The 26,437-nt window shown below is 40.6% G+C and overlaps 3 protein-coding genes, 1 non-coding gene and 1 pseudogene across 5 annotated transcripts; 1 reads left to right on the top strand and 4 right to left on the bottom strand.

Moving 5' to 3' along the window:
• The first annotated feature begins 2,439 nt into the window (after positions 1-2,439).
• LOC103720230 (auxin response factor 18-like) lies at positions 2,440-6,825 on the top strand. Of its 2 annotated transcripts, none has more exons than XM_008809874.4 (14): positions 2,440-2,887; positions 2,998-3,113; positions 3,241-3,336; positions 3,434-3,490; positions 3,610-3,762; positions 3,867-3,951; positions 4,112-4,202; positions 4,279-4,443; positions 4,560-4,673; positions 4,820-4,892; positions 4,968-5,139; positions 5,251-5,807; positions 5,895-6,082; positions 6,204-6,825. In XM_008809874.4, exons 1-14 carry the CDS (start codon positions 2,878-2,880, stop codon positions 6,364-6,366), a joined length of 2,040 nt encoding a protein of 679 aa, XP_008808096.1. In that variant the 5' UTR covers positions 2,440-2,877; the 3' UTR covers positions 6,367-6,825. The 2 variants fall into 2 exon arrangements, with proteins under 2 accessions (XP_008808096.1, XP_026666308.1); XM_026810507.2 differs by having other exon boundaries at positions 2,793-2,900.
• A 1,540-nt stretch (positions 6,826-8,365) lies between these two features.
• On the bottom strand, positions 8,366-14,197 carry LOC103701517 (protein kish-like). The gene is given in 5 exon segments (XM_008783598.3): positions 8,366-8,857; positions 8,860-8,883; positions 10,672-10,706; positions 13,626-13,732; positions 13,862-14,197. Coding segments are annotated over 5 exon segments (210 nt in total). The 5' UTR covers positions 13,865-14,197; the 3' UTR covers positions 8,366-8,816.
• A 776-nt stretch (positions 14,198-14,973) lies between these two features.
• Positions 14,974-22,143, bottom strand: LOC103720308 (annotated as a pseudogene).
• A 1,734-nt stretch (positions 22,144-23,877) lies between these two features.
• On the bottom strand, positions 23,878-26,076 carry LOC103701525 (LOB domain-containing protein 25-like). Its single transcript, XM_008783610.2, has 2 exons — positions 25,858-26,076; positions 23,878-24,550 (listed from the first exon to the last, which is right to left on the bottom strand). Exons 1-2 carry the CDS (start codon positions 26,029-26,031, stop codon positions 24,209-24,211), a joined length of 516 nt encoding a protein of 171 aa, XP_008781832.1. The 5' UTR covers positions 26,032-26,076; the 3' UTR covers positions 23,878-24,208.
• TRNAL-AAG lies at positions 24,094-24,178 on the bottom strand. Its single transcript has one exon. It is a non-coding gene; the product is annotated as a tRNA-Leu (tRNA).
• Positions 26,077-26,437: the final 361 nt, after the last annotated feature.

Raw genomic sequence — 26,437 nt, 5'->3', positions numbered from 1 at the left:
TGTGAAAGATATAACTGGGACCCGAAAAATTAGCTTGGTGAAGATCAAAAGACAAGTATTTTTCGTGAAATCTCTTATTTCTCTTCAACTCGTCATCCATGGAATCTAGGTGAATCGAGCGAGTGTGTAGCCTGATTTCTCCACTTTCCCAACGGATTTTGGCTTAAATCCGTCCCTGGTGGACCCCTTCCCTGTCTGCCGTCCGATCTCTGATACCTTAATGATTGAGGTTGCCCGCCGACGGCGTGGGACCACAATGTTTTGACTCATCCTACTGGCGTATCAATGAAGGCCGAGGGCTCTGCGGCACCACAAATGATTGAGGCTTCCCACGCCGGCCGGACCACGTGGCGCGGCAGAGGCTTCCCAAAACCCGGTCTCCTTCAGGACAAATTATTTTCTGCACCGCAGGGAGCCGTGCATTTGCTGCATATGGGAAAGATTTCTCTCCCACCCGGGGACCACCGCGCGCCGCCGGAGAGATCAGCCCCACCCGTGGTCTTTCCCACGTGGACCTCGGGCCCGCACTAATGGCAGAACCGTAAATAATTGTAAGGACCGGGGTTACGAGAGAAACCGGAAAGGTGCCGGGCGTTGACGGGACGAGCCGCCGGGACTGCCAGGCTTGCGGCAGACACGGAAGCTGAGGCGTCGTCAAATGTTCTGTTGGCGACGAGGACGGGGCCCACGAGGCGCCGCCCACGGGCGCCAGTCGTTAAATAGGGTAGCGCGTCAAGGGCGGCGCAAGTGAGCTCTGCCCCGACGCTGACCTCGGTTTTTGGTGGGGAGACTTTAACCGGTAGTCTCATGTTGGTTAATAAAAATGGTGGCAGGTTTATTAGTCCCAGGAGATCCTTCTCCTGCCGGTTTGAGTTTGTAGGCTGCAACTTCGTGAGATCATAACTCATAACTTTTCTTAATGATGTAGGCCGCTGGCTTGAAGATATTAAGATCAGGAAGGAGCTAAACCATGAATGGGCCCCTTTCTTTCAACCAAAACTCAACTATGACGGCATCTTGAGGTTAAGTAGGAAAGATTGTTCGCTTTGGCTAATAAAAAGAATGTCATATGGTTCTATTAGCATGGACTATTCTCTTTTCAATAATTTAAACTTTTAGATTGAGAGTCCGTGATATTTAGTAGGCATGGTCAGATTTGCATTAGATTTACATCATATATCAAGATTTCATTAGATCCATCAATGAGTTTTGTAGTCTATGTGTCATCCCATAATTGATCCACTTATTCGTTTAAATCTAAATTTGTTGCCGTCCAAAATTCGACGCGATGGAGTTGGTGAATTAATTGGCGTCGGCTGGTCGACTTGAAGTGAAAGTCTGACATGCGAGCAAAGAAAGAATTAGAAATTGCCGGACTTAATCAGACAGAGGCCCTTCAATGCCTAAGTCGGGCAACGTTTTGGTGGAACAGCAGAGGAGAGAAGATCTGAAAGTAGGAGCTATGAAAAATGAGGTACGAAAGAGGTCTCCATACTAGAGTTTTCTTGTCTCTATTTATAGAGAAACGAAGGCATGGTTCCATTATGCATTGGCTCCAAAATCAACGGATGAGCTGTAACCTTCCATTCTTATCTACGCTCCTTACTCGCGTGGAGTTGTAACCACTCCTTTCAATCCATCCAAATGTTAATGTATGTTCCACATGTCGCTTCGCTATTGGATGATATATTAGAACGATAGAGATAGTGGGTATCAAATTTGGATCTGTTAGAGTAGAAAAAGAGGATTGCGTCCTCATAGGAGGTATTGCCCGTTTTGGGGCAGATACTATACAACTCGGCCTCCCTCATGACTTTGCTCTTTAAAAGACGCCTTATGAGGGAAGGATAATCGAACTCTCCATTTAAGGCACAATTTTTTCTTCTACTCAACCGATATGAGACTAAAGTTCCAGGTTTCTCTAGCCCCCAATAGAACCATATCAAAACTTATTTATTGATGAACTTTATATTAAATAAATAGATTTTTCATGTTTTTGGATTATTTACACTATAACTCTTTTCTTTTTAATTCTGAACAAATGATTAAATAACTTATATATTATGTAATCTCCTAAAATATATAAATATCAAGATAAGATATTTTAAAAATATGTTATGTACAAGTCTCCTTCGGATGCGTTGGGGTTCGAACCTGAATTCGATCCAATCCACCAGCAGGCCAGGTTTGGTTAACCGGAACCCGACCGGCGAACCCGGGCCATATAAACAGGTTGGGTTAGAAATTGCTACCCTCCCTACCTTTGCTCGTTCCAACCCGGGGCCAAATGTTTTTCGGTAAGGTTAAGCTAACGTCACCGCTAGTGTGATAAAGGATCAGCAAACGGCGGTTCTGTGCTCCTAAATGCTCGCGGCGAGGCAGGGACATTTTGGGAAGAATGCTTGCTGCTAAGGCTGCTACGAGGGGAGTGGGGGAGGGGAGGACGAGTGGTTTTCTTTCTAAAAGAGCGCTTTTTTCCCGAGAACATCTGAGAGCGAGGGTGGGTGAGTGAGTGAGAGAGAGAGAGAGAGAGAGAGAGAGAGAGAGAGGCGAAGAGGCGTTCGGCGATAAGGTGGGGAGAGGGAAGGGAAAGGACCGGGAGGTTGTGGTTACTTACCTTCTTTGCTTCCAAATAGAGGAGGGGGAGACGGTTAAAGGCGTTTTGAGAACTTCGCCGTTCTTCGCCTCAGGCGCTCGACTGCCCCGCCGCGTCTTGAAAGGGATATTAGGAGAGAAGAGCACCGGAGAATATTTGGGATCCCGATAGCGGTTGTATCTAAAAGCTGCGTAGTACGAATGCTGCTTTGCTGAGAAAGAGAAGGTAGAACGGGACGTGGTTCTGTGGCGTCCGCATCGGGCGGACAGGAAAGCGCGAGCATGGAGGCAGGTGAGACGGAAAGGTGGAGCCTTTCGGTGTTTCTTGGCGATTTCTGGGTTCTTTTCGGGTCTCTGGTTTCGTTCTTGTTATTAGTTCTGATTGGGTTGTCTCCTATATAGGATCGGAAAGGGAGGAGCTGTACAAGGAGCTATGGAAGTTGTGCGCAGGGCCGCTGGTGGAGGTGCCGCGGGGGAACGAGAGGGTCTTCTACTTCCCCCAAGGTCACATGGAGCAGGTGCGAAGAAGTATTTGTTTCATATATATTTTCACAAATGAGTGCGAACTCATTGTGTACAGATTACCTTTTCTCTGTTTCTTGAATAAGGATAGCTTTTTCTATGGTTTTTCATGTGAAAATATAGTTGGAGGCGTCGACAGATCAGGAAATGGATCAGCAAATACCCCGCTTCAATCTTCCTTCCAATATTCTCTGCCGTGTTGTTAACGTTCAACTAAAAGTAAGTTTTTTTTTTTTTTGAAAAAAAAAAATCTTTCTCTTGTTTTGGTTCCAAGGAATGTCCAGCATGATGGAATTTTGATTTTAATGCATGACAGGCCGACCCTGAAACAGATGAAGTTTATGCTCAAATTACTTTGCAGCCAGGACCGGATGTGGGAACTTACTTGATTTTATTCTGTTCTTCTATTGGTTGTTTGGATTTTTTGAAATTAGGTACGCATGCCCTGTTTGTCGAACGTTAAAAATCCAATTTTTCCTTTGGTTTTGATAGCAAAGCGAGCCTACAAGCCTTGACTCAACTCTTCCCGAGCCTCCAAGGCCAACGGTCCAGTCCTTCTGTAAGATTCTGACAGCCTCCGACACAAGCACCCATGGCGGGTTCTCCGTTCTTCGAAGACACGCCACCGAGTGCCTTCCTCCACTGGTTAGTTCCATCTCCTCTTCTCGAGCCTGTAGTTATCCAGTTTGGTATTTTCAGTTATTTAGGTGGTAGGCTAAGTCAGCTGCCGTATTTCCTACTCTCATCAGGATATGTCGCAGCCAACCCCAACGCAAGAGCTGGTTGCCACAGATCTCCATGGCTTTGAATGGAGATTCAAACATATCTTCAGAGGTATGTTTTGTTATCGACCCAAGACTACGATTACTTTCCTGAATTCATGAAAATAACTGCAATTGAGATTCGGGAAGGCTTTGGTAATTTTTACTGTGACCAAAGATTTGGAGGTTTCTTGTCTTCTATTTCTGTTCATTTTCCGACATTAATGGCGCAGGTCAACCACGGAGGCACTTGCTTACCACTGGATGGAGCACCTTTGTCGCATCTAAGAGATTGGTTGCCGGGGATGCATTTGTTTTCCTGAGGTATGGGTCCTTGCAAGAAAGAGTTTCTCCTTTTCACCATATGTGCGGAGTCAAGAATATGTGTTTCTTTCTACAGGGCGGAAAGTGGAGAATTGCGTGTGGGAGCAAGGCGCCTCGCGAAGCAGCAGAGCATGGTTCCATCTTCGGTGATATCGAGTCGAAGTATGCATCTTGGAGTGCTTGCAACTGCATCGCATGCTATTTCAACTGGCACTCTATTCATGGTCTACTACAAACCAAGGTTGGAAATGTTCCCTGAATTTGTCATTAGGAGGCCTGTTTGCTCCAATTGCCTTTCATCTCCGTGAATCGATGTGATCATTTGCTAGAACTTGTGTTTTCGGTATACTTAATCAGGATAAGTCAGTACATCGTCGGTGTCAACAAATACTTGGAGGCTGTTAAGCATGGATTCACAGTTGGGATGAGATTCAAAATGAGATTTGAGGGTGAGGATGTTCCTGAGAAAAGGTTGGTTCTTTTTGCAGCCAGATTATATTCCTTCAGGGAGTTTTTATATATAGTTGGTTGCAAAACTGTGCAGGAAGGCATTGGCGGTCTGTTATTATGATTTTATGTTTGTTGATTTGGTAGGAATTACCATTCTCATCTTGCAGGTTTACTGGAACTATAGTTGGGGTAGGAGATGCTTCTTCTCAATGGGCAGGTTCTAAGTGGAGATCACTGAAGGTTGATGACCTTAGATTCCTTCCCATGCCATTTTCTTTCGTGCTTGCTGTTTTTCCTGATGCCTGCATGCTTCAGGTTCGATGGGATGAAGCAACAAGTATCGTGGTACCACGACCGGATAGAGTTTCTCCGTGGGAGATCGAGCCTTTAGATGCCCCTGTTCCTGTTTTCAATGCCCCGCAAGCAGTGTTTGTCAAGAACAAAAGGCCTAGGCAATCCATGGACACTGCGGATCACTTAGTTCTTGGTAAACAGGATTTTTAAGCACCGTCCTTTCTGATGATCTCTGTTTGTAATATAGATCTCATGTTTGCAATTTCTATCTTTGATCTATCTCACCCTTTCTTTCTGCTTGTAGAACCCACACCACCATTCTGGTTTTCAGAAACGACCCAGTCTCATGATTTAGCTGCATTAAGCAGTGCTGATGCCAACAGCAGTGCAACTCAAGTAGTCTGGCCATGCTTGCAGAAAGAAAATACGGAAAATGGTGTTAAAAATGGTCCTAGCTCTTGTGACCCTGTAGTTTTGGATGGCCGGCTGAAGGACTTCAATTCGCCGATCAAGAGGCCACCATCTTCGCCGACAGATGTTTCCCTGCAGCTGTTTCAGGACATGAATGGCGAGACAAAGGTCGCTTCATTGGCTAATGGCGTACGAGAATGGAAGAAGCCTGAGGTCGGGGGCAACGGTTGCCGGTTGTTTGGGATTGATTTGATGAATCATTCCAAGAGCACAGCCATTGCTGAGAAGGCAATTGCTGCACCTGTTGTGAGCATATCTGTTGCCCCGGTGGAAGAATCGGACCGGCAGTCCGGGCTTTCAAAGGCTTTGAGAGAGCAGAAACAAGGCCTAGATTCCAGTCCAAAGGAGATGCAGAGTAGGCAACATGGCTCTACCAGAAGTCGCACTAAGGTAAAGAAGCCACTCAGAATGTTGTCAGTTGAGCACTAATAACACTTGAACCATTTTGATTCTGAAACTCTTCAGTTTTATCGATAGGTTCACATGCAAGGCATGGCCGTCGGCAGAGCTGTGGATCTAACAAATCTGGAAGGCTACAGCGAGCTGACAAGAGAGCTAGAACAGATGTTTGAGATCAAAGGAGAGCTTCGCCAACGGAACAAATGGGAAGTTGTCTTCACTGATGATGAGGGTGATATGATGCTTGTGGGCGATGATCCCTGGCCGTAAATTACATTGAACACTACCCTTTTAATTTCACTAGGAATTTACCTTGAATTTGATGCTAGTGTTGGTTTATAACTCTTCTATAAGGATCACTGATCATTAGATTGTGACTTTGGGCAGGGAGTTTTGCAAAATGGCGAGAAAGATATTCATCTATGCGAGTGAAGAGGTGAAGAAGATGAAGCCCGGGAGCAAGCTTTCTGCTCCTCCATCCACAGAGGCTGAAGAAGCAGATGGTGTGGTTGATGCCGCCTTTTTTCAAGAGGAACCTCAAGCTGAATGATGAACATAGCAGAAGAAGAAATGGGAGGTGGCCCTCTCAAATCTTTCAGTACATGTTGCAGTTTTCTCTTCTTCATTTTGGGAGGGAATTCTAACTTGAAGAATTCCTTTATGCCTTGAGGCAATCAACAACAAGCATCATCATATACTTTCCAGCTCGGAATTTTTCAGAGCCTTGAAAAGGATTGAGGAGACTAGGGTTATAGAACTTAAGCTGATGACAATTGTTTACTTTATTTTAGTAGTAATATGTAAGAATGGAGATTAAAGGAGAGTGGAAAGAGTAGAGGGATGGATATGGGAAGGGTCAATATAATGGTCTGGGTTTGCTGGGCGTAGTCATACTCTCTAGTCTTCTTTCTTTTATTTAATTGTGCTTCAGTTTTTCTGCTATATGTTTGAACTCTCCTTGTACATATATTATTATAAAAGTACAAATAGACATATATGGTCTGGGTAAGTGTCCTCCACGGAGTGTTTCTGTGTAGTGTGCTTATTACCACAACCTTGGAATGCTTCAGTTTATCGAAATCTCAGCAGTTGGAGATTAGCTCAGCTTATTTATTGTTGTTTTTGGCCCCATGCAATATAATGAATTGAGATGATGATTAGCATTTAGGTAGGCTTTTAGTCATCTCTAGGTGTTTTGAAATTTCTTTGGTCATGTTCCACGTAAGATGATGGTGATTAAGATTCGTCATTATGCCAAACCTCAAACTTTGATAGGCCTGATGGTTTCTTAGGTGTGCAAACATAACTAATGCGAAGCAGCTTCGAGTCAGATGCAGAAAAAGATTTAAAATATATGGCAGTATCAAGCTTTTCCATAAGGTCAGACAACTTATTTCTTATTTTTATTTATTTATTTTTTTGTCTTGGCACAGCATGGCATTAGGCAGGCATTGGTAGGCCACGGGAGCACAATGAATAAGTTGGTGCGCTTTCTCCTAAAAGAGGCACCGAGTGCTTTTTTCAAAAGAGGTATTCAAATGGCAAAGGTAAATATTTGGTTGTGTGACAGGCCAAAAGTTAATTTAGAAAAGAGCTTTGGCACAGCGATGCACGTAAGTGTGGACACGCCAAAAAGGCATTGGCAATGCAGGTGAGGGGAGAAAAGAGGAGTCACTTGAATTAAATCAAGTTATCTATTTTTTTTTTGCAATAAAGAAATTTATAAATTTTTTTAAAGCAAATACATCCTACCATGTCTAATTTAATTGTTCCCACCCATGATTATGTTGGATTGGTGTGGACTCACTGCCTTACCCTCCCCAACCCAGCATATAGTAGTTGGCGGCCCAACAAAAACCCAACCCGCCCATGTAGGAAATAGCCTAATAAGTGCCACAAACTTACAGCCTAAAAACTTAAAGCTGTTAGAAGAAGGACCAGCTCAGGCTAATAAACTCATATTGCACTTCTTTTATTAGTCAACTCCCGCCCCTCCCCACCAATCTCGTGACGCTCTTGTCATGATTTGCTCCTACTTGAGAGAGAGGGAGGTTCGCCTATGGCATGGATCCTACTTGATTTTAGTATACCTTGACGATGCCCACATGACTAGCAGAAGTTGTGACTCAATAGGGCATAGCTTTGATACCATTTGTCACGAACCCACAGCACAAAAACTTGAGTTATTGAAAGGGACCGGCTCAAGCCAACAAAACCATGCGGCGCCCTTTTTACCGGTCAATGTGCAACTACAGCATAAGGCAGCCCGTCAGAGCCCAAGTGGCATCCTATCACTAGCGCTACAGTCCATTGGCCCAATAATACATACTTCCTGAAAATTGTTCTAATGAAAACTAATACCGCGACTTAGTTCGCTATAAAATTCTATGTATTCTTTGTGGAATCTTCACATGTTTTGGGAACCAAAAAAAAAAAAAAAAAACCGGGCATCAACATCCCCAGAGTTTATGTAGAATAATCATTTGTAGCTTGCTATTTTTCCCCAAGCATTGGCCATTGAATGGAAACAGAATGCCTAAAAAAAAGAATAATAATAAAAGCAAAGAGATGTCATCATCATCAATCAAAACTTTTTTATACATGACCCATTATAGCTGACCCATTTGAGAGGCTCCGTGACAAAAGACAACAGGGCATACAGTAAGATCATGGTGCTACTGTATAATGAGTGATGGATGGGATCAAGTCCTGAAACTTGGAAGCATGCAAGGTTACCTCACCAAGATCAACTCAAATAAAATGTTTGCATGAACAAGAAAAGGCATTCAAAAAAAAAAAGTATAGACAGACAACGTCATAGCATTCTCAATAATGAGTAAATAAAAGACCACCACAATGCCCATCTAAGAGCCAGGTTGACTGATAGTTGAATCCACTCTTCTGCAAACATGGAGAAAGGAAATGTACAGTACGTAAAAGAGGCTGTGCTGTCACTCCAGTGTATAATATCAGCTAAAAACCCAAATGCTTCTCCAGCTCTCAGAATATAATTATGGATATGCCCATAGCAAAGCACCCAAGGCCACCCATGGGCTTAAGCGTTCACCTGAATTACAGGAGGAGAGATTGTCAGGTTACATGTGCAAGTAACTTTAAAGCAAGATGTACAGAGATGATGGCAAAAAGAAGGGCAATCCATAATTCGAACAACATTTCCCAGTCAAAAACATACTGAAGATGCCTCGGTAAATTGCATTGATAGATATGTCAACAAATGACTTCTTGTTAGTGTAATGGGTATATTTTTATGCAATACTGAAAAGGCATCGAAAAGGAATCAAAATATTGCTGCGTCAGCATTGATCTGCGCCTAAGAATTAGGAAATGCATTTGCGTGCAATATCCTAACCAGAAACTGTTATCAAATATAAGCTCTCTAAGCAATATTCATATTCAAATCAACCTGCCTTTCATCACATCGATGCAAACACTTGACACTAAAAATAGACAAAGTGTACTTTACAGCTCAAAATGCACTGTGATCAATGAGAAAAGCCCACAATCACCTAGCAGTTAACCAAGAAAAGAACAATATTTTGCCAGAAAAGAGGTATGATAGCAATTAATCTTTAATTAGCAAAAGGATGAGAACCAATTGCTAGCATGAAAGGCAAACACTTGTCCTCTCTCCTTTTCCTCTTTCAACTGGTAATCTTGTGACACATTACAAGAGGAGCTCCAACACCTATAATAGGGATACTGCAATTCATGGTAAGACATTCTTTTAGTATCACAAGTTATCAAGATTGTCGGACCACTGGCCTCCATAATGCATACAATGACTACCTTTTTTTTACCTCTTATCTTCGCTGATTCGAAAGGCTTTTAGGTATGCTCCATGCAGTGGATTTTTGAGGGATAGGGTGGCTAGGCATCCTAACACCCCTGTAGAATTGTTGATGCCGTACATTCTTTGATAAAAAATGAGATTACAGATAAGCTTATAATTGTTCTTTCCTTCAATTTCGATATGCTGCCCCTGCCATTGCAAGGACTCATATGCACTCCATTTCAATGTTATTGGCAAATCAACAAATCATATATCTTTTTAATGACTTCCAACACACTTCTAGATATTTTAGTGTGATATGGGCTTACTTTGTTTGGCGAAGCAGATTCTCCCTAAGTTACACAAAGTATGTTGTCCTTTTCCTGTTGAATGTGATTTCTCACTATTTCTTTTTAAGAAATATCAGTCATTTCGCATGAATGATCCTGTATGATGAGGTATCTTAAAAATTTCTCATACCGATCTATTACGCATGTTGGCACAATATCATTTGGGAATGCTGTTCCTAAAAACTCAATCATGTTCTAGAAATGCTATTCAACCATAAAACATGGTTCAACCACATCCCATTAGGGATATATCAATTGTTACTGCTGACATCCCCAAATCATTTATGAAAATTTCCACCCATCATGTAGAAGGAAATATTATGTCTACATGTTTTTCATCATCATGTCTTAATGTGAAAAAAATGAGAAAGACCAAAAGTCCTTTTTTTTTCTTGGTAGAACGAGCGCCAATATCATATTGACTCTCTTGTCCAATAAGAGTTTCGAGAGTGACTTCACATTCTCTCCTTTTCAAAACTCAACACCGCTTAAGTATAATCCCACCAAAATGGGGACAGCCTCAAAGCCAACTATATAAAATTGCTTGCAGTCCATAAATTCATTTTCTAGCAGAGCTCAAAATTTTAATGTTTGATGAAATATATAAGTAGTTGAGTTTGCATGTTTATATACATATGAGTTGCAGTATATAAAAGAGCATGAAAAAAAGATGCAAGTGTTAACAAATTTCTAAATTATTAGTAACCAAAAATACCTATTCTAGCTGCCTTCCAAAAGAAGCCTCGGAACCTGCCATAAGCGAAAATTCATAAAAGGTTGAACTTCACCAAAGAATTTTAAATTCTCCAAAATAGACAGGAAAACTATGGTTATGGCAATGATATAAACAATGAAATGAATTTTAAACTATCTAATCAAGAATTGACAGAATCTTCATATCCTGTTTTATCCAATGATCCATTAAATAAGCATATAACATAAAATATGTTTTTATGTTCCCACAGCAAGAGCAACTGGTCCTTCTGTGCCCTCAGGACCACCTAATAAAAGCACCTAAAGATCTAGATAAACAACTGTTAAACATTTAAGCAAGTGTCATTAAGCAAGTTAGGCACTGGTTAGCCATTTAAGCAGCCACTTAACTATTGGTTGAATGCTTAGGCACAATTTAGCTGTTAAAGCAACAGCATAAGTGCTTAAGTGGCTAACTTTTATAACATTGACTCATTTCTAAGTCATTGGCACAACTTGTTCCTCTCTGGTCCCTAATCCCGCAAGAGCGCATATTTTGGCATTGAATTTCAGACCCTTCCAGCATCCAAGTAAAGCCCTGACCAGAAAAGGCTAGACCATCTGATTAATTGATCAAATGATCTTAGCCATCAATTACTACAGCATGATGAAAAACTATTAGACATATCACACAAGGATGCCGTCCTAAAAATAGATCTTCCAAAGCTCGACTCTTTCATTAAGGAGGGAAGTATATGCATGTAATCATACTCATATAGTCATATACCATGAAGCCTTTTAGTTCCCTTTGTAAATGGGACTAAAGGATCGCACCAGTTTCTGAGTATTGGCCAAGCAAATGAAAGGAAATATAAACATGATTTAGCCATTATCTGAAAATATTCACTTTAGGATCAGAGTGTTTTATGCCCTATTTTAAAATGAACCAACATAAGTAGGTAAGAACCTTTGCCCAATATATACATTAGGCCAACTATGCTGTACTCCACTTATGGAAACCCTCTTCGTAGGCCACATATTCAAATCTTGCAAAGGTGATCTAGGATGGAACCAGTTGTTTCTCATGTTACTGCCCGTTAGCATGGGTCACATGTCAGCACAAGCAGTTTGTTCCAGCTGACAAGTAAGTTAGGTCTGGTTTAGGCAGGTGCAAGTTAACACACACATGGTTCAACACACTTTCTGCATGAGTAATTGTGGTCTGGTGCAGTTTTAACTGTAGTTCAGCAGAGGAATAGACATATACAGCCAGTAATATATAATAAACCATAAGGCCCCTATGGCAGGTTCACTACACATGAAATTAAATAAAGGAAATATATATTCAAACTTTAGCATATGCAGTAATGTTTAACAGTATATATAGAATCTAACTTGCTTCTGGTTTTCAACTGGCCTCAGATCCGACCGGTCTTTTTTTTTCTAAAACGTTATTTTTGACCAGTGTGCTTCCGTGGAAAGTGTGTTTTTTTATGATTGCATGCACGAGATGGAGGCTAGCAGGTGCCTGTGCATAATGAAGCTGACCCCCGCTACTGAAAAAGAACCACCCCAGAATGGGATTGACATCAGAGGGCACGGGGGAATTCTCAGGAATAGGGTATAAAATACTAGCCAAACGGGGTCTATAGTCTGGGAATACTTAGACGGGGGAGCATGCATTAGCAGACCTTCATGAAGAGCTAAACTAAGACAATAATTTCACAGAGGCATAATCTAATCAGCATGTTGTCATCGGTTAATGAGACTGCACTACCAATTTTCATGTTGAACCCCTCTCTTAAATTGATTGAGCAAGCTGAAGAATTTAAAGGCTTCGACAAACTAGTGATGGCTTGGTGGATCGTTCATTCGTTCTAGGTGGTACGCTTTGTTACTGTAAGATTTTCAGAGAAGACATAGTGCTTAATGAATATAAAAGAATGGTAAGAGGTTTGCCTCAGATAATATATAACAAAAAAAAGAATTCTCAAAGGTATCCAAGAGACTGATCCATGAACGGGAGCAAGATAGACTTCTTTCAGTAAAGAACGATACTCACAGGAAGCAGTAAAGAGTTGGGATTCAAACTCTAGTCCATAGAAGACCGTGTAAAGGCAACAATCTCTCATAACTTGACTTGAAAAGTTATGATAACATCATATTCTCTATATTGTGGAAATAAAGTTTTAACTATTAAAAAGCAGGTGGCTAAATGGTGTTGCTACCAAATATTTGGAAAGCAAGAACAAAGTAACTAACTTCCAAAAATGTAGTTCTTTGGATACAAATCCCAGTAGATCCAAAGCCAGATATATAACTGAAGACGGCTTATCTCACCACAATAAAGAGATGCAAACATAAGTTTCTAATTAAGGACCATGAGGACACAAAGCCTCCAGCTCAGGACAGGTATCACCATTTTCTTTTTTCTTTTTATTGTGTTGGAATGTCATCTTTGCTGAAGCCACATAGTTTGTCATGCCACTTTCGATATTTATAAAAGGCAAATTGAGCATAGGCACATCAACCATGCTTTTGCATACCATCAACCTCAGGGACACAACCTTGTTAAACAAGAATATAGATTATTGCAGAAAATGACTGGGTAGGCTGGCTAATAATTATCAGGATGCCTTGTGCATGCTTGCACGCTTGATTCAGCAAGGAGCCTAGAATATATTTAGAACCATCCTCTTACTGTGCATTATTTAAGAAATGGTCCTAACTCATGGTTAATTCAAAAAAGAAACTTTTGAATCATCTCCTACATTCGGAAAGTACTCATGAGAATATGTAAGAACTCAGCACGATAATTAACCTCATGTATCCACTTTCCTAGTTTCAATCGATTTTCACAGGTATCATTTTGTGGCTGTAAAGATTTTCGGTGAACTTTTGGCTATAATAGACTTAGAATTCGAGAATAAAGCTGATCTAAAATTACATTAAAGGAAGAGAACAGATGAAAATTACCCAGTCCTCTGTTCAAGAATGGTGGGGAACTGCATCTTGATGTAGGTACAGGTGCAGATCACTAACAGTACCACCGTGAGGAACGAATGGAAATTAAACAGCGCCGACTGCAGGATTCACCAAAAAAATAGCACAAAGTTCCTTTTTCTTAAGAAGATTAAACATCTCCCTCAAAAAGGGGCAAAAAAAAAAGAGGACAGAGAACAAAAGAAATTGCGGCTATATTCTTGCATTACCATGACGATATTCGGACTTTGAAAAACGGATCAGAGAACTGGGATTCGGCAGGCAGTGATCGGAGATCTCTGAGATCACGGGTTTCACGATGGCTTTTCTCTCTTCTTTCTTCTTCTTCGAAGCTCTTAGGGAGGGAAAGGAGAGGCGCACCCGAGGCCCGGTGATCCAGCAGTCTCGCCGGCGGGCTGCGGTAGTCCGGGGCCTGCCGCGAAGGCGGCAGCGGTCGTCCGGCAGTTGTGGGGGCCGGGGAGAGAGGCCGCGGAGCAGAGTGCCCAGTGAAATTGGGCCTCGAAGTCGTAAGGGATGGGTAAGGAATTTGGGAAAAAATATGAAGTATATAGTTGGAACTTTTAATATATAAAAAAAGAGTTGCTTTGAGCCCGTTCGGGCCTGGCCGCAATCTTTACCAGGCCCCAGATCTGGTTCAGTCAAGTGGTCAAGATTGGGCTGTACCCGTTGACTTGCAAGCAATTGACCGTCTCCTCCAATGCTCAATTGATAGCTTATAACCTAAGAGAGAGTCATCTCCGCAAAGTCCTCAGTTTCACCAAGCATCAAGAAGCCCGATTCCAAGCACCCAATTGTGCCATCGAGCAACGAACATTGGTCGTGAAGACATGGGGACAAGAACTTTCACGGGCAAATACCATCACCAAATGCATCTCCCACCACAAAAGTACAAGGAATAGTATTGTTGCTTTCAATAATTTGGCCATACTGTGGCCTTTTCATATTGTTTTAAACTCTACGTAACTGATATATGGAAAATTGTTCGCATAATGGTGGTTCCTTCACAATTTGGTTCCACATGAAATAGGGTAGATATGCTCACACAGTATGTAGTTCCTAAGAGAGCATTATGTAACCAAAACCAATCAGAGAAATGGGTACTGCATGGACGAACAAAACAGCAGTAAGAGGTTCCTGTCAAGCTAGGCTGGCAAATGACTTGAGACATTCTGTCGTCACAACCCACATATTCCAATGAACACACTCAGGTGCAACCAAGGAGCCAGAGCAGATTCACTGTACCAACAGCAAATACTATATACTTGACGAAGGATTTCTTTGTTAATAATATTATGGCCAGCACTGGAACCTGGAAGATTAGTTTGCTGGTAGAGAAAACAATATGCCAATTCATACCATTAACAGTTTAGACAATGATGATAAGCACAAATCTACTCCATTCAATGCCACTGAATCGTGTTTTAATTTTACCAAAAAATACGTTCTGTCAAATACACCAAAACCGAAACCAAATTGTGGTTTCAAACTTGAAACCACGAAAATGTAGGACTTTCGAAGAAAGTGATGACAGGTAAGAGGCATTTTTTTCCATGTTCCCCTGCGTATTTTTATTTTTTCTTCTTCTTCCACCCTTTCCAGATTTTTGAAGGCCCTGCATTTGATGTGCTCGCAGCTCCTGTTTCTTAGTCCTTCCATGGTTTTGGGAACCAACTCTGCAACTTGGAGCATCAGCTGCTTTTCTGTAATACATGAACAATATATCAGTGTCAATATCTCAAAGTTTACTCCACCAAATACATCACACAATATTGTGAAGAGTTCTACATCTGCAGCATTTGTTGGCAAAGACTGAAGAAGAAACCACTTCCAACCTATATTCCTCTTTATAACAAATGGCTGGTGAAAAGAGCGTCCTAACTTATTGGACGTAGTGGTAACTTCGTACTGGTGTCGTTCCAATGCTAAGAATTGTAGCAAAGTTAACATGCATGACTTTGTATTGGCCAGGCCAGCCTATGCCTTATCTCAGTCGGCACCGCTCTCCACTTGGGAGAGGTCTAGGGTTCAAACCCTAGGGGCGCCCAATACATCTGGGGGCCTAAGGCGAATTCAGTAAATGGGGCCTCTTTTTTTTAAATAATAATTTTTTTAATAAATCTAAAATACTTAAAAAAATGTTATGGAATAGATTGCTGTCAAGTACACTATTTCAACAAAGATGCATGAATCTAATAAAGGTAGACAAAAAGCCTCTTCAGTTTAATATAATTCTTGAATGAAAATATTAAAAAAAATACTTAAAAAAAAGGGCCCATGAAACTGTTCTTGGCAATACTGTTTACCATGCGAAGCAAGAGCATAATAGGAAAAGGTCATCCCATGGTGCTTCACGGTCAAAGAATTTGTCCAGAAAGGACCTCTCTATAAGAGAAAGTAGGGTCATTATGGAAAATTCACTCCATCTAATTAATAAAAGTCCCATCCCCATCTCCCCTTCAAGTGAGTACCCAAGCAGCCACTGCAACATCACGGCACAGCAGCCATTCAACCCCCCTCCCTCCTTCTCTTTCTCTACCCTCCTTTCTTTTTGCTAAGACCATCTCCCCCTTCAAGTGAGCACCGAAGCTGCAACATGCAACATCACGGCACAGCAGCCATTCAACCCCCTCCCTCCTTTTCTCTCTCTAACCACCCAAGAGGGGAGAAGAAATCGAGAGGATGAAAATAAAAGAATCTCCACCCTCCAATAAGTCCATCTCCAATCCCCCTATCTTTCTTCCTGATGGCCCAGCTGGATCAGGAGTAATGACTTGTGAGGGAAGGAAAACCAAGACCAAAACCAAAAAAGAGAAGGGATGAAAGATAAGAGTGGCTTCAGGCGTGTATCAAGCCAACCAAATCCCTCCCTCTCTCTCTCTCTCTCTCTCCACCCAAAACAAAACTACTGTCCCCAACTTCCCCAATTGCCCCTTTGCAGGCCAGGAAAACCCTCCACCTCCCTTCCATCAAGGGGAAGACTCGTAGCCAGCTTCTGCTCCCAGAGGCCTTCCCATTGGCCCGAGGCCTTAGTCGACCGCCTCGGTCGCCTAGGGCTCGGGCCGGCCCTGGGGCGGCATCCCCACCATATTTCTCAAAAAAAGACTGAGTTGGCTAGAGAAGTTGAGCTAAAGTGAAAAGTGATTCAAGCCAATATATTTTCAAAGTAATTGATCATACTCTTCAAAGGAGCTATGCCCTCTATGACCTCTAGACTAAGGACCAGGTATAGTAGATCCAATTGTAGGTACATACTAAAACATCTCATAGTTTGTAACAGTCAAAATATAAAAGAGGATCATAAATGGTGGATTTTTTCCCTCCTGAAAGTCAAGGTTACAAAGGAGAGTGGGATTTTGGTAAAATGAACTATCCTATTTCTCATTTTAAGGCTTTTCCTTTTTATAACAGAGATGGAGGATGATAAAAATGATAGAATAATGACTAGCAGCTAAACAGAAAACCTTTATGTACTTTTTTTTGTACTTCATGAAGCCTCGGCGGACACCTAGGTACAACTACAACTTTATTTAGGGAGTCTTTTGAGTATTATTTGCTTCACCTAAACCCCATTTAAAAATAGGAAAGATAAACTGAGACATTTTCTATCAGATAATAAAACAACAAAAGAGTATTATGAAAAGGATTAAACAAAAGAGTATTATGAAAAGGATTAAACAAACTCTAGCAGCTCCCTTAATTTGAATTGCTAGCATTAAGCATGACTCGGCTGGCAGAATTTCTCCTTTGACAATGACTTTTGTGGAGATGAAAGCTGCCATGCGCCAAATCTTCTCCTTTGGCTATAAGCTCCAGAATGAAATGTCGATGAATTTCAATAAACTTCAATCTTATTTAAACAGGATTCTTTCTCATTTTATTTATACAATTGTTGTCGCATAAAATTGTTATTGCTAAAACAACTAAAAATACAAAAGAAAGTCAGCCCAGTAGCCTTTTTATGCTTAAAAAAATGGAAAAAAAAATTAAAAGGGACCTTTAGGTGTGCCAGCATGGTATTGGGAGGGAGCCCCATACAATGTGTTAGTATGGGAGGGACCGGTATTGTACCGATCTAGCCAAAAACTAGTACCACCTCCACTACCAGTTTTTAAAACCTTGAGTGATACAATGAAAGAGTACAATTGCATTATTGGGGTGTGCCAACTAGTAGCTCTAACAGCATGTCCTACACTGAGGGAAAAGGCAAAACTTAAAAAGATCCTTTCTCTTGATATTGAGCACCATATGGACCAACATTGTGTATCGAGCATCTCATCCGATACCTCGTACTAGCCTACTGTTGTGTGCTAGTATGGGACCAGCATGGCATGTGTTAGCTGCCACTTGAAACATACTAGAAAGACCTTGCATGGAGGGAACCATTAATAGGGTGAAACTTACTCATTACTGAAGGGATCATTGCTACTGAACGAGATATAGAGAGAAATCTTTATTCATGACATTTACGTACCTGTTTTCGAACAAATCGCACTAGTTAAAGAAAAATGATAAAAAAAGCGAAATCATGTTCTTTTGGATGAGGACTAAGTCATGTTTTTATGAATACATGGAAGATGGAATTGTTGGTGCTTTGAAATTGACTAAAAACAGATGTTCCCTCTTAGATTTTTCATGCTTTTCTGAATGCATTTAATGTTAAATTATGTTGTAACTCATAGTTGAAAAATAGATGATTTGGGCAAGGGAGGTTTAATAGCTTTCATTTGTTGCTTAGGAAAGATATGTAAGGATAAGCAAGTATAAAGATACATAAATACATACATGTAAATATGAAATCATGTGTTTCTAGAAATATCGAACCCCTCTCCAAGAAGGCGAATCTTGGACAACAATAAGCGCCTTATGCTTCTGCATGCCAACAGATGCAGGCTCATGAGAAGAACCTCCCACCCTATTAATAAAAATTTTCTTTTATTTATTAATGATCCTACTAAATGATTTAACATTGTAAGATGATATATTTAAAGTTAAATCAAATTTCCAGAACTTGAAGAAATGTGATGAGAAATATCACCTAGACATACATTTGTTAATTATACTCATGTAAAGGCTCTAGAAACAAAATTTTATAACTCGAGTCAGACTATTCAATAGAGAAAGATCTTCTCTGGTACCAATGTGCATGCATCTTCTTTATTTTTTGGGTTTTTTGCATGAATACCCTTCCAAAATTGATATTTGCATGTATACTATCGTAAAACACTTGTTTTGTCATTCTACCTTTTTTTATTTCTTTTTTTGCATATGTACCCATGCTATCTAACGACGTTAAAAAATTAACGATTTCAAATTAAAATAACTAAAATACCCTTAATGAATAGACATACAAATAGATCGTGATCCCGATAGCAGAAGAAGAAGATAGGGACAATAGCGTAATTTTAATACTTTATTTTATTTTTAATTAATATAAATATAATTTTTCTTAACACGTTAAAACAACCGTTATATTATGGGCATTTGTACAATAACAGAGTTTTATAGGGGTATACATGCAAATATCAATTTTGGAAGAATATTCATGCAAAATTCGATATTTAGAAGGGTATCCATGCAAAAAAACCCTTATTTTTTCTGTTTCTTTCTGCGAATCCTTTTTCTAGTACCAAAGATGACAACAACCAAATATTGTTCATTTTGTTCTTTCTTATCTTCTTTTTGCTCTTTTCTCATCTAATCTATTCCTTCCCAATCTTTCTTACACTTCTATCACTTTTTTTCCCTATTTGCTCAGCAAAGAGGCAAACCAGCAACAACTCTAGTTAGCTATCGCGACAACTTTTTGCCCACTCTTTTGCTTCCTGTACCTTCTATGGACGTTGGACCTAATGTACATCTTATTTTGAACCTTCAGCGCATCCTTAAACACTTGACTACATCTGACTACATTTTAGAGGTTTTCTGGCATGCACCTGATCCCTCCCTATCCTACTAATACTTCCAGCATTGAGTCGAGCAGCACAATTTTTTTTCTCTTCCAAAACATTTTAATTTTGGAATAGAAGAGGATCAGATGTCATCTACCCTTGTTACTTTACTTTTATTTTTGTCTAACTCCCCAAAGCTGCATACTTCATCTTCGCTGATTGTTCCATTTCCATCCTCTCCTCTCCTTCTTTAACCACTCTTATCTTCCTCTTCCTCTTTTTTCCCCTTTCACTTTTATAAGAAGGCTAGCAGTTATCATGCCTTCAAAGGAGGGACCCTCCCCCTATAGGCATGCACAGTTTTGTTAATGAGAGTATGCAAAATATACAAGTTTTATATAATGCTTATCCTGAAGCAAATATGGGAATTTTGCAAAAAAGAGAATTACTGATTTATGTTACATATGGCTAGCATTGAAGATAGCCCCAAACTCTTAACATTTGGCTAGTTCGCTCCACTCAAAAAGTTTATTTAGCAACAGCATTCAAAATAACTATCATTTATGAAAATTTCAGTACCAACAGCATGGAAAATTTCAGTAGTCTTAACGCTTTGCCAAATGAGGACAAAACAACTTGAGGAATATACACCTATCCAAGATCCATAGTTATTTTTTTTTTTTTTAGGTATTAGTCATACAACCTATAATCTTTTTTTTATCAAACAAAGAAATAGTTGATCATTCCTTTCAAAGGTCATAAGTGAGAAATATGATGTTCGTACCAAAAGTTTTTTGATATTTGAAGCATCCATTCAAGACATTGACGTGCACATTGACTATAAATCTGTATACCCAGAAATCAAATGAGCGCTCATGATGATCAATGACAAATGGCTTATAGAAATCCTTGAACTTCTATACTCTTTTCGTGCCTTACCTCTCATCAAAGACCTTCCATGCCAATTATAATTTCCCTAAAACTTTCCTCTAATAATCCCCAAATGAAACTATGATCCTCCATAATGCCCATATCAGACCCAGTTCGATGTTAGTTTCATAAGAATTCTTACTTCATCTAAAATGCTTGCAACAATGTTAGTCAAATATATAAAGCATAAATAGAAAAAGAAAATCTTGCTCATATGATATTATGCAATAAAAACTTGAGTACCGCAAAATTCGATTAGTTGATCAAGACATAGAATCGTAAATGTATGATCCTCTGTCTTACTAAGCATATATAAGATCATCCTTCTTAAGAAATAAATGGGTAGTAAACCGAGATTCTCAAGTCCTTACTGGTACCAATTGCAGGATTACACAGAGACCCATCCTCCCTTCTCAGCAGCACCCTCACCCTCCCTCTCTGCATGAAGTCTCGAGGGTATGCCTTATCCAACTGCAAGTGTGTTAACATGACCACATGTAAATAAACTAACAATAATCTACAAATGCAAGATTGCTGGAGATAGAGGGGTACAAAAGGAGGTGGGAAACTGAGAGACCTCAATGGCAAAGGGAATCTTGAGATAGCTGCAACAATCACCAATCTCCATGCAGGTGGGGTTCTCGCATGCTTTTGCAGCACTGATTCGGCGCCCTTGGGCAATCGTCTTTTTTGAGTTTATATAGATGGGGTATATTACTGTCCATTTCTTTATATTGGGCATTCCGTCCATCCTTCAACTGTTCCCCTTCTTCTGGAATCTGCTTCCACAAATTACCTGATAAATAAATATATCTGTTTGAAATCAATGTGTCTGGGCTTTTAAATTTGTCTAGAATCAGAGGGACGTAATCTTATACGATGTCTACCCATAATAATTTTTGAAATCTTACGTTGAACTTGGCTAAATTGTTTGTAATGAATCAAACTTGGAAGTCCATCTTTGAATCTCAAAAATATTCCAAGACCACAAAAGAATAAGAGGAAATGTTCATATACACGCATGAATTTAGGCAGAGAAAATAAGCTCATCTTTACCCTAAAAAAAGATCATAAACCAAGAATTCCATCCCTTTTTATTCCACTAATACCCGAATAATAGATGCAAAACCGCATTGTTTTAGACATTTCAACGAGCACCTAGTTCATTCTTTGATCAAAAATCGTGATTTCATCAAATTAGGGTAAAAAAAAAAGATAGATCCCCGACCTTTCCTCCCTCTCTTTCCCCTTTACCATCCCATCCAAAAACAATCATAACGGGGGAAAAAAAAAATCTTCCTTTAGACCGGATCAGCCTGCAATTGGATCGGAGAGGGATCCACCGGGATTGGGGGTTCCCTGATCACAGGCGCCAGGGCAAGGAAGGGACGGCGAGAGACGGGCAAGTGGGGTGAGATCGATGCAATCCGATGCTGATCTTTGACTGAATAAAGATCGGGTAAGGAATTAGGGTTTTTTGGGAGGGAGGGAAGAGAGATCTTACTCGTCGGAAGTTACGGCGGTGCCTCGTCGGAGCCGGCGCCGGCAGAGGAGGCGGATGATGCCCGTCGTATACACGACGAGAGAGACGATAGCGGAGAGAGGAAACGGGTTGTGTTTTCTTGAAGCGCGGTTGGGATGGAGTGGGAGATCATATTTTTTTCCAAATAGCAACATTGCATTGCTTCTATAGAACAATAAACCCAAATTAGAATGCCAATTGATTGGGTTGGTAGCATAGATCTAATCCTACCCTCAGACCAACTTTTTTTTTTTTTTCTTTTCTTTTTTTTGTTGTTTAAGCGGGTTCTTCATACAATACGTGTACGAAAGGCCACCTGATCCCTCATCATCATCCCTATATCTCGGATAGGGGGTGGTCTGTGCTCTCACCCCTCGACTTCTTCTGGATTCCTCCGATAACTGTGGCCGAATCGCCCTCCATAATGATCGAGTTGGCCTGCTGCACCTGCCGTGCATGTCGAAGACCAGCCCAGACAGCTCGCAACTCTGCCTCCGGAATCGACGTGCCAAACAATAGGCAGCTACCCGCTGCCACCACTTTGGAGTGCCGGTTCCGTATAACAAAGCCCGCATCACCCCGCGCGCCTCTATGTAGTACTGATCCGTCGAAGTTGATCTTAAGAAAACTCGGAGGTGAGAGTTCTCGGGTGAAAACGAACTTTCTCATGCCTAATTCATAAGAAAACTGAACTTAATATTCACTTAGAAGTAGAAAATGGATGCATTATTTTTATGTTAAAAAAAGTTCTAACTTGAGAATCAACTCAAACTCATAAATTTTTTATTCTTTAGAAAACAAGAATTAGCTTAAGAGACCTTGGTACCTACCTGGCTAGCTAACTCTATATCGACTCTTAAATTCTAAGGTCATGAATCAATATAATACTTCCTGTCTCCGATGCATACGAGCTCATGCAAAAATTTCATCAAAAATTACTTGTTTATATCTAGTAGCTAGGAATGCCCAATATATAAGATCTATTTTAATCATTTTCACTGAATTTTTGTACACAATCCACTTTTGTCAGCGTTTTGATTGCTTTTATTCTACTCGTGGCAAATTGGTTGAAAGGATTAATTCAAGCAACTTAGCAAGTCATGCTGACACTTCCAAGCTATTTGGGTATCTATATACGCACTTAGGATTCAAGGTTTTTGAAATATGAGATCTTGATAATTTCAGTGGATGGTTGAGAGTAAGATGAATTGAGATCTTGGTTTATAAAGAATTAAGATATTTCATATTTTAGTTGGTGAAGAACCAAATTTTCTAGGTTAGATGGAGTGGGGATTTATTTTTCAACTGGATTGGCAGGCATTAAAAGATCAGGGATGCTGCCTAGAGGCGCCCAACTTAGAAGTTTCCAGTGAGCCTTGTCCCCATTGTCTTGACAATTGTATCGGCAAAATGGCTACGAATGACAACAGGGCAGCTATATGAGTTGAGTAGACCATTCGATGTACCTGCTTCACAATTAAAGACTATATACTTGTACTCGTCTTGGGGCAGGGTGGGGCGAGCAGAGTTAAAGGCGAGATGGGTTGAGACGGATCAAGACAGGTAAAGCTGTAATTTTTTTTATATGCATGCAAATTAAATAAATAAATAAATATAAAAGTAAAAAAAATAATACTTTACATAACATTAAAAAAAGAATCAAATATATAATAGCAATCGATGTAAAAAAATGAATAACTAAGCATGTATCTTATAATCTTTTGCATAATTAATTTTTCTTATCACGAGAGATCATGATACTTCTGTTATCATCATAATTATGAAGATGGCTTATATATTATCAAGTTGGATTCGGGATGGGGCATTGCTATTATTCATGCCCACCCCAAATCTAATGCGAGTTTTAGAAAAACAACCTGCGCCCATTCTCTAATGTGAGTTTTATGGGCGGCCATCCATCTCGAATGCTTAGTGATATTACAGTTCATCACTTATTTTTCCTCACCAACCTTCTCCAAGGATAAAAGCCTGCCATCCTAGTTCAATTTTTTTCAGCACTTATTTCTGTCAGCTGGATTTACTTGGAAGTATATATCATTAAGGAGTAATACTTGATAGCTAGCATTACTAAAATTGTAACCGTTGAGAGTGGGATTTTTGAACCCACGCCCTTTTGGACCAGAACCTCTTAATCTGGCGCCTTAGACCAACTCGGCCATCTCAACCTAGAGTAATTAAGATTGAACGGCAGGTCTTCATATCATTGGCCAGCTCTCCGCGAAAGTTCCGCAATGGCCATCATGGATCATGTTGTCGAGCATGAAGCTGCCGCCACTGCCGCACACCATGCCGCCAGCAGGAAGATGGGTTGGCTTTAGGTAGGGGTCGTCCATGAGAACTCTCAACAGTCGATCTCTTTGTTCCTGTGACTCGAGGACTTTCTCTCTGGTTGTTCTCAGCTGCCCCCTAAGATCTTCCACGCACTTCTGCAAGTAGGAGATGGCAGTGGTGCATCCATAGACAGGGTCTCGAAGCCTTGCATAGGCTTCGTACACCATACTTTTTACTGCATCCTCTCGTCTTCCTTCCTCCACCATCTGATCCATGAAAACAGTGGCATGTTAGAAGTCTTGGACATGCTTTATTACTGCATACTTTATCCTTGAGGACATGTCTGGAAAAAAAGAACTTGTAACTAGCAAATTCAAAATTTTGATTCAAGGACCCATCTGAAGTGGTTCAGAATTCATCTCTATTCTTTGTATATAGGTGGTTTATTTAGGTGATTTATTTCAATGCCCTATACCAAATATAAAGTAATGTCCAACATAAGCTCTCTTTTGAAATATTTAATATAAGTGGTAGAACATTACCACATGAGATGCACATGTTGTTGTAGAGAAGGATGAATCTCTGAGCCTCTACAAGCAAAATGAGTTTGTTTTTAATAACCAGTCTAAGAAGGATAATAACCAAAGAAGGGTCAGGATACTATCCTTGTTAGACAAGGAGATGCCATCAGTTGTCTCATATAATACTCATATATATGCTAATCTTTCACAAATTTGACATTCATTTTTAATATGTTTGTAAGTAGCTGAGAGTAAATTCTGAGGCATGCTAAAGCTACATGTACAAGCAAGTGAAAGCTACTCATGGCTATGTAAATTGCAAGGTTGCATCTAATACACGTGGGACCCACAAATCTAGAGGGGTTACGTAGCTAGTGACGTGGCATGGAGGTAGCTTCTACACTCGTATGAACACGTAATTAGTTCACGAGCAGCAATCTGCGGTGCTTAGTTTAAAAGTCATCCCTTTAACACACGAGTCAACACGACACCAAGGAGATGCCACGTGTTGCCAAGCTAAACTCAACCTCAATTCTCCAAGAAGCTAGCTCTAAAACAGATCCTTGAGTGTGTGTGTGTGTGTGTGTTTCAAACGAGCAGATCCATCAAATTTAGTAATCAATATTCCACTTGTTACTGCCTCTCCCAACCGCATAGACCAGCAAACAAATAGCCACTAGAAAACGATGTTACGGTAGAATATGTTACGTAGAGGAGGAAATAGAAGCTAAACGGAGAAATTAACAAATAGTCAAAAAGATAGAAAACTAACTAGAGTTAGGCGCTAGGCGTTGCGTCATGCACTCATATGAAGCTGGGAAGTAAGATCTCTTTGGATCAAAAAGGTGGAAGATCCACCAACTCATTCCATAAGGAATGAAATGAAAAAATCTTCAAGGATTTGAACGTATGTATGAGAGACAACAGGAGGTGATCAAATCAAGTTCATTTCCATGTCATAATCCAAGTATCTGAATAGAATTCGGAGCTCCCCAATCCAAGAGCTAGCTTAAACAGAATTCCAGAAGGGAGAGGGTAGGAAGAGCACTCACTAGAAGCAGTTTGATCACATTGCTGGCTCCAAACACCTTGTGGACGCTCGCAAACTTCTCGGGCTCGTCGGCCGGGAAGTAGGGAGCCAACATGCAGTCATGACTGCACTTCCGGTGAAGCGTCCGGCAGGCGGCGCATGGCAGATCCGGGCGGGCACGAAGCCTGGAATCCATGAATAGCAGTGTTGGCCGCTCTTTGTGAGGCGCAGGATAAGCGAGTTAATCGGTGCTCTAATAGTGCTTGGATTGACATAAAATAGGCTGAGAGAAGGAGAGGTTTTCGTCGTAAAATGTTGACGTGGATGGCAAAAAAATTTCGGTTGCTCGGGATTTCAAAGATGTGCATGAGGCCGACGCTCCAGGACAGAGCCGGGGAGAGAAATGTAGGCCAGTGTTGTAGGCCCCACTGGCCCTCAAAAGGAGCTCTTGGATTTACGGTATCTAGTGCCAAGGTTAGTCTCTGGGTTAGGCCATTAGTTAGGTGATGAAAAAGATAAGACTAAGAATAGCGTTAGGAGACATGATTTTTTTCTCTTTTTTTTGAATCAAGGCAGGATTATAAAGTTGACACCATTCATAA

This window comes from Phoenix dactylifera, chromosome 9 (assembly GCF_009389715.1).
Source record: "Phoenix dactylifera cultivar Barhee BC4 chromosome 9, palm_55x_up_171113_PBpolish2nd_filt_p, whole genome shotgun sequence".
NCBI classification, from domain to species: Eukaryota; Viridiplantae; Streptophyta; class Magnoliopsida; order Arecales; family Arecaceae; genus Phoenix; species Phoenix dactylifera.
This window is presented reverse-complemented; position numbering and strand designations above follow the sequence as displayed.